General features: G+C 39.3%; 1 protein-coding gene across 7 annotated transcripts in view; it reads left to right on the top strand.

Annotated features, from left to right (window-relative positions):
- LOC101846486 overlaps nucleotides 1–8328 on the top strand; it is a 33794-nt gene extending 25466 nt beyond the window's left edge. For all 7 annotated transcript variants that reach the window (XM_035968217.1, XM_005092432.3, XM_005092431.3 and 4 more), the window contains exons 2-3: nucleotides 3634–4353; nucleotides 6638–8328. In XM_035968217.1, the coding sequence (XP_035824110.1) occupies nucleotides 3922–4353; nucleotides 6638–6655 (450 nt within the window). In that variant the 5' untranslated portion in view covers nucleotides 3634–3921 and the 3' untranslated portion in view covers nucleotides 6656–8328. The remainder of the gene's footprint in view (nucleotides 1–3633; nucleotides 4354–6637) is intronic.
- The last annotated feature ends 321 nt before the right edge of the window (nucleotides 8329–8649 follow it).

Raw genomic sequence — 8649 nt, 5'->3', positions numbered from 1 at the left:
AACTACTCAAGCTGCGACATTGGCTAGTTCAAAATGCCAAACAGTTTGATGGTATCTCTGTTTTAACAGCAAAATACTTAGGTTAAGTTAATTAGAAAAGGTCAGTGGGTGTATATAATGGTCCATGAGAATTCATTACCTCTTGTGTTCCGTTTGTAAGGACTCTTTTTTTCTAACTTAAGTATTCACAAGAATAGGATTGATTGCTTGTAAGATGTTTAACGCCTGCATCGACACGATTTATGTATTTAGCAAGTGGACTGCTTCGACCCTGTCTGTCAGGACCAACCACAGATTTTTACATTCACTCATGAGTGTAGAATTCTGTGGGGCCAACCAAGGCTGAGCGAGAAATTCCAGTGGACAGGATGAAATATATTCCCCTCTCGGGAATCAAACGCACTGCTTTATGGTGGTGGGGTTTTTTTTTTCAGTAAGCATTTTACGGTACATGTATTATGGCAACACGGCAAGGTCATAAGTGCTGAAGATTAGAGGTGTTACATGAGAGTTACAAACGCACAAAAAAGAAAGAGGAGAGATAGGGTGAATGATAGATGTTTGATAGGAAAGAATTAAGGAGTCAACCACATCAGAGCGCCCGCCAACTACCCACGCACGGCCCCAACGTACAACAGCCAAAGGCTTCGTCATGCATGATAACTAGACACTACAGACACCCGAACAATAGGAGATAAGAGAATTTACTGGTCCATTGACCCATCCCTTCACTGGACTACTGATTTCGCGATGACACTAAATATAGGCCTCTATACATTCACGGGTTTATGAGATTAACTTTGATTAATTAAGAGGAGTGGCTGGGGTTGTTTTTTTCATTTATTAGGATAGATCTAGATCTACATCAAAGCGCAACGTCAATGCAAATGGATTTCCGACAGGTTTTCATTAATAAATGAAGGTAAGGTGTCGTGGATTAGATTTCTGCGATGCATATAGCGTGAAGAAGAATGTATTATTTTTTTATTTTTTTTTAATTATAATATTAACGTGGCGTAGTGCATGTTGTACCAGCTGGTTTATGTTGGTGCCACTGGTAGACAGGGCAGAACTTTATGAAACCGATAAAACTCGTACACGTTATGCGATTGGACAAAGAGGAATGAGGAATTTGTTTACAAGAAAGTATTTTGTGTTCCATCAGCTATCAGAGATCGTGGGAAAGGATCTTTGTTTCTTTTTGTTTTTTTTTTTTTTTTTTTTTTTTGCTAAGGTCCTCGGTGCTTTCTCGTTTTGGTTTTGGGGAACAGTTGACGAGTAGACGTGCTATTCATATTATCGTACTTGTACGAGGGCTGTCCCACGGAAAACCGGAAAAGGTCCATAAAAGCAACAATCTTTGTCCGATTATAATAAAAATGTAACACATCATACCTCAACATGTGCTTTATTTCTCAATGTAATCACCATCCCGCTGGACGCATTTTTTCCATCGCTGGATGTGGGAGAAGATACAGTCCCTGAAGAATTTTTCGTCAAGGGATTTCAACCAATCTTTCACGGCTTCCACCAGGTCTTCGTCGTCGGTGAATCGCTGTCGAGAAATATGGTGTTTTATTGGTCCAAAAAGGTGATAATCTGACGGGGCCAAGTCAGGACTGTGAGGTGGGTGTGGCAGAACTTCCCAGCCGAACCTTTGGATCCAGTCTTTCGTAGCGTTTGCGGTGTGTGGCGTTGCGTTGTCATGCTGCAAAATGTCTGAGACACTTCAACACGACGCGTCTTGTGGTCAGCTGTCAGCTCTTTTGGGACCCATCGAGCAGAGACCTTTCGATAGTGCAGCTCATCAAACACTATCCTATGGACAGTTGACTTTGAAATGTTTAGCGACTCGGAAATTTCGCGAATTTTTAGGCGCCTGTCTGTTTGAATGAGTTCGTTAACGCTACTCTTGTTGTCCTCAGTCTTGGCAGAAGAACAAGGTCCTGGGTGAACTTTGTCATTGATATCCGTATGCCCGGCTTTGAACTTACTACTCCACTCATATACCTGTGTCTTTGCCATTACTTTCTCCCCGTAAACTGACTTTATTTCAGCGTGTATTTCTATAGGTTTGAGACCTTTTGCGGTCAGAAACCGAATGACAGATCTCACTTCTATCCTTGACCAATTTTCCAAGTGGGTAGCCATCTTTGGAGAACTGCTGTGTTCGTTTGGTTTGTGCGATGCTCATGGTGTTCAATCGGGAAATTCCAATACGATTGTTTTACAAGTGTGCGTTTACAGAATGTGAAAATATTGAATAGTTTTCAAATTACAGCCAAATTCCGGTTTTCCGTGGGACAGCCCTCGTACATGATGTATCACAGCAAGATGCTGGCACCGAAAATCCTACTATAGGACCTTTGCTAGCACTCTACTATGATGTTATTGTACTCTCGAACGTTGCTGTATTTTATGCACTCGTGGTTTTTTTTGTTGTTGTTGTTTGTTTGAATAATGAGATTTATTGCTGAGAAAAAGTGAGACAGACAGACAAAAACAACAGAGGGAAAGTAAAGAAGTAGGACCTATAAGTGGCGCCCTCCAACCACCGGCACAGATATAATTATGTGATGCACGTGGATTTATTAGTTTCATGGACATGTAATTTCAACTATTACGTTTGCCGTCTTCCCCCACCCAAACATATTATTCTTCCGCTGCGTCCCCTCAGTAGGTTGCTTATAGGGGGCCTACACTTTACCTGCGTTTATGCTGTTATCTAGGCTTTCTTACTTCTAGACAGCCTATGCTATAGGTAATGGTACATTACATTGTAAAAAATATAGGCTTTTCACGGTTGCCTGCAGAAAGCGTGGGCTCAATTCCCTTGAAGGGTAATCGTATTGAACATTTTCGTCTGTCTGTGAAATGTTCACTCCCTAAAGAAACTTATTGTTTTAGGTAGCCTACCGGTACGGTAAGTTATATATCATAATAAGGTGTGTTGACTACGCTCTCCGAATAACATTTTAAGTGGAACTGACTTTTTGCCCAGGCCTATAGAACAATGTACATGATGTATGACCAATTTTCTTTCCAGAATTCTATGTTACTATTGTTACTGATCGTCCTAACTGCTGTTTTCTAAACAAACAAACAAACAAACAACTCCCCTTCCCAAACAACCCCCCCCCCCCAACAAAACAACCCCAACAAACTTACTGACGAAATTTATATTGCCGAGCACTGCTTCTAGAACGTTTCAGTAACGAAGGAATTAAACATGTATTATATTATTAGGGTCAGTCCTTGCATTATCATTATATTAACCTTCCACTGTCATTCTTATTGACTGCAGTTAACTGTTATGATGAACATGACAACAATGTAAATTTAGTCTCTGTCAGGCTATGATACTTTTTCCCATTACAGGGAGAAACGTTGACTTTCTATTATAATCTAATGTAGATCTACCGTACAGTATTTTTTTTATTCCATACCCTGGTAGCTAGGACTTTATATTTCTTCACACAGGAGAACTTTCGGGGGGTAAGAAAATGAGCAGTATTTCACACTGTCAATGGAAGCTTTTGTTTTGTTTAATACATGAGAAAAAAAATCATGTGTGTTCATTAAGCTCCTTGAATATCCTACTGATGTTCGTTATTCTCTTTTTTTCTCTTTCAGATGCAAAGAAATACCTGAGGATCTGCTATTATCCTTTTGGACAGTCACTTGAGCAGAGCTGGGAATCTACCTGAACCATCAAAGTCATGTTCAATTCTTCAGCCATATAAAAAGAAGAAGAAAAAAACTCAAGGGGACTGTAGTCCACGTCTGAAAACTTTGTGGTATGACACTCATACCAAACATAATTTTCTTGTGAGGGTACTGGTATTCAAAGAGTACTAGAATTAAATTCAAACCTTTTTTTTTTATTTTAAAGATAAGAAAGTTCAAAGTGGAGCCAGGAAAATGTCGGATTCTAATACAATGTCAACCCTTCAGAAAGCTGGGAATCTATTGATCTCCTTAATCTTTCGTATGACTGTCAAGCTGACTGTGGAGCTGCTGAAAATTGGCCTCATCCTTGTCATCTTAGTAGGGTTCTTTGCTGCTGTAATTTCCTTCGTTGCCGCTACAGTCTGGTGGGTGTACACTCGCTCTGATGGAAGCTTATCGGCTGCCATCTTGGCCTTGTGCTTGTCTGTCTTTGCAGTGTATGCTTTGGCCTATCTTACCCAGTTTGTGACACGTGATGTTCTTCACCTGACAAACATGTCGCTGCCTGGACTCATCGTCTTCTTATTCCGCTTGATATGGCACAAAAGGGGGTCTGCTGAGCAGAAACAGGAGGACAGTGGAATTGGTCTTTGTAATGCTCTCTTCGATGATAATGAAAACCAGGTGAGAAATAGTTTCAGAAGTAAATTGCATCCATAGAACTTATTTTCACATTTTGTTTCCAATAAAATAAAGGAAAGTGACATAGATCCACACACTTTCACATCACATATTACGATTGTACATCCTTGAAGAATTCACACTTACAAATGCGGAAAAGGGGGCTTCTTGCACAATATTAATATTATGACTGCGTCTACTCTCGTCCTCGAAAATGTATTAGAATTATAATACAGAGATACAATGTAGGTACATGAATAAAAAGACATCTTCTCCAATCAGCTGCTGGCCACATAAGAAAGTACATGTATCAATACAGAAACATGTTTACATGAGTTATATTTTTAATGTTTCTAATGTATAAAATTATGATTTTATAATTTTCTTGTGGCGTTGGTGGTCTCGTGGTTAGGCTGTTGGGCTTTCAACGGAAGGGTCTTTGGTTCAAACTCTGTCTCAAGGGCCCAACTTTTTGTCCTTGGGAATGGGTACCTGACCATAGACAACGAATTAATCAAATGTTCTTGTCAGTTTGTTAATGTGTGAACACTTAGGCACTTAATCAGTTGCACAGTATAATTTCTAGGAAGCCGAGAATGTTTGAGTGTTCTAAGGTCTGCTGGGGTAATAATATAAATCGGTGGTAAAGGGCATCAATTATTTTATTTTACATCATTTATTCTAATATGTGCAGGTTGTACAAGTAAGTCTTTATTCTCAATCTACAATACATATATATTCCTTTTTGTCTTTGTTTTTCTGAATATTGATTCGAAATGAACATTATTTTGCAGTGCAGTTCCATCATTTTTGCCACATGTACGGGATCTTACTCTGTGGAGTTAATGATCAAAACACAACTCCCGCTTTCATTGTCATGGTAGTTATCATTCAGCGACTTTATTCGTAACATTTTACTGTTTCTAAAATATTTTTAGTAAGTAGGCTACTGTTTCTTCAACATAAACATCAGTACATACAGCAATGATGCTGATAAAAATACAGGTAAATTGACTCAGATAAAGTTCACAGGGGCGAAGGCTGACTTGTTTGACAGGGTAATCAAAATGAGATGGGACCAGATAGGGCCTGGAGATATCACACTCACACAAGTCACAAGAATCTTGCTGGCACTGGAGGCGGCAACTCTTGAGTTGTGAATGAAAACAAATCCTGAATTAATTTTGTATGCATATTCAACCGCTAAAATAATCGGGAAAGTATTTCATTAAATATTTATTCTAATTAACCTTAAATTTAACTTTAGATTTGAACACACGAACACCAAGGAAAGAAGCAGAGATGTCAGTACTACAATGGCATGTTATACCAGACAGCCGAAACACTTTAGTAGAGCATGCCAATTATTAATTTTTTATTTCACATTTGGCTGGATTTTGTCTAGCTTTTCGCGGCCCGGAGCCGGTGTCATAATCGAGGTCACGATCTGATTATAGGACGTTAAAAAGTCGAGGAAAAAAAACAAGCATTCGCAGCAGTCAAGATATTATTAGGAGTTAGTTCCCCTCTCACCTGCGAGGTAGACTCCACCAGTGTATTAGTTAGCTTACATAATCAGCGGGTGTGGCTGCTTATAACTGTGGCTCGAAAGGGGTGAACAGGGTGTATGCGGCAATGGAACAGTTTTGACTGCTATGCACATGTTCCCTTCAACTCTATTGGTAGACTCTTCCAGCCTCACTTTAAGCTTACTTAATCAAAGCTTGTGACTGCTTATGGAGTGGCCCGATAGGGGCGAACAGGCTGTATCTGTGGCAATGAAACGGTTTTGAAGGTTAGGCATAGTCTATTGTTCATTGGTGATTATGAACGTCTTTTTCATTTAATTTATGAGGTTTACGTCTATGGGTGAATTTGACTGCGACAATGTTTCAAAATTAGGAAGGGAAGCAGTGATTATTTGATTATATAGACGCTTCGCCTCTGCTCAGATACAATGTTTTCCTGACTGATTGGAAATCAAAAGTTCATCAGATTATGAAATGCTCTTATCGTCTTTTTGTTCATCTGTTCTTCTGTGTAAAATGTTTATATATATTTATGATTTTTTTTGTCTGTGCACAATCACATAATGTTTATAGCCTTCTAAATTGTGTTGGGCCTAATTTTGAGTACTGTGTATGCATAAATAGCTATTTTCATAAATAAATATATATGTCAATGGAAAGAAAAGTAAGAAAACAGGAACTAAAGGAAAAGAAAAGAATGTAGGCCTATACCGGTACAATATTTTTCATTAATTTTTGTATTTGTACTTCTTTTTCAGGAGAAAAAGAGGAGGTGATGACAGATTCTTGGGAACCTCTCAGTCTGTGAGCTCTTGTGAACTGCATTGCCTTTCATGGCTGATGGTGTCCCTTTGAATTGTGATACTGAAACACATACACTTGGACCACCATCCGACAACTTATCATCCTGGAATGCCTTAGATCCTGCTTTTTTTTTTGTAGGACAAGGGATATATTTACTGCATGAAACTTCATTCTGAGACCTTAATTTTATGGGGCAAGCTTGATTAATGAATGTCTTGTCCTTGTGAATCGTTATCTAGCCAAATAATTCTTCAACAGTTTCAATAGACAGTCTGCCTGTGTGGTCAGTTGTGAAACCTTGCAGGGAAAAGGTGAAATATATTACTGTATGTGTGTGTATAATTTATAAAGGGGTTGCAATTTAGATACACTTCAATTGGATGATTGCAGTAGAATATGTTTAGGCAAATTAAATTTGTTAGTCCAGTGTTCAACTCTTTGTTCAGAAGTGTCTTCAGTTGTATAGTATGCAGATTACAGGAAGTATCTGTTTTATAAAGAAAGGTCAAAATCCCTTTCTTGGCTGTTCAACAGAGGGGGCAAATAGGTAAACCCCCTTCAGCAGATATTTTTCTCTCTTTGTTTCTCTCTTGTAAAGGCATGAGGTAATATTGAAACACTTCATAATGTGTTCAGTGGCAAAATTGTTTACCAAAAAAAATGCTGTTTTCTCTTTAGCCGTTTGATTTTGAATATTTTGAGTTGAAGTTGAATATCCAAAAATGTTAAGTTTGGGACGACATGAATGTATTCTTCCTGGGCAATACATATGTTTTTCTTTGAGTTGAGTCACTATACACTTCATAGACTTTTTTTTTCTCTTTCTATCAGAATATGCATGAACATCAAATATCCTGCTTCTGGATACTATTGAGTGGAAAGCAATTGTAAGGGGTTTTTTTTATTAGGGGCCTACAGTATAACCCGGTATGGTTGAACACAGAATACTCGAGATCACGCATCTGTCGAACTGTGCCTGTGGTCCTTTTTTTTTCTTTTTTCTTCTTTATCTTTGTAAGAAAATTACACGAAGCTCGAACACAAACACAGAATAGTCGAACTAATTACACCGCCATTGAGCTCTAAAGTCGATGTCCTTTGAGTTACACTAGAGACAAAATAGTAAAAATAAAAAACGGAGAAAGGCAAGGCTGGTAAAATACCCCCTCAGTCCCACACCCCTCCGCGGAAGCAGCTAGCTGTGTTCTTTTTAGTGCGCTACTCGACACGTGCCCTCTGTGTGTGTTTAGGTCCTAGGCCTAACTAGGCTTGTGTGGAGCGGGGGGGGGGGGGGGTTGTGCATCATACGATGGGCCGCCCAACCCCTCTTTGCAATTTGCAAAGGTGCACGCTTGGTGGGAGAGGCGGGGTAGGGCTGTATTGTCTCGCCATCGCGTTGTTGATTACTGTTGCGATATGCTAATCTTGTCAAATTGTTTATATTTTGAAAAATTTGAAAAGGCACCTTTCGATTGGTGCCGACCACTCACACTGACCCGCGCAATGTCTTGGTACCGGCAGGCTCATTACTCAAACTCGAATGTGTAGCTCATGGTGTTTCTCATTTTCAATCTCTCAATTTCAAATTCAAGTTAATAGACATAGACCTAACCTATCTGATCTAGGACAATGGCCGAAAAAAAAATCTCTGTTCCCACCAAGGAGCTTAGACCTAGATCTACTGTAAACTCCTTGGTTCCCACCCTATATGTTCTTACTACGATCTCTCTGACCGTCTAGTTCCCATCCTAGACGGTCAGAGTCAGAGATCGTATAAGAACGTATAGTTCCCACCCAATCTTTGTTGCTTCCCTTGATTCTCTGACACAACCGATGCCATAACACTGTTCACGGATCCCTCGAACTTCCGAGGCTGGTCCCGACAAATTCGCACTATCCGTGTTATACTGTTGGCTCTATAAAGAAGAAAGATTTCATGGTAATATAAATAGCAGTCAATCCTATT

Source organism: Aplysia californica, unplaced genomic scaffold (assembly GCF_000002075.1).
Source record: "Aplysia californica isolate F4 #8 unplaced genomic scaffold, AplCal3.0 scaffold00046, whole genome shotgun sequence".
NCBI classification, from domain to species: Eukaryota; Metazoa; Mollusca; class Gastropoda; order Aplysiida; family Aplysiidae; genus Aplysia; species Aplysia californica.
The sequence above is the reverse complement of the archived record's forward strand: the minus strand, read 5'-3'. Positions and strand labels throughout refer to the sequence as shown.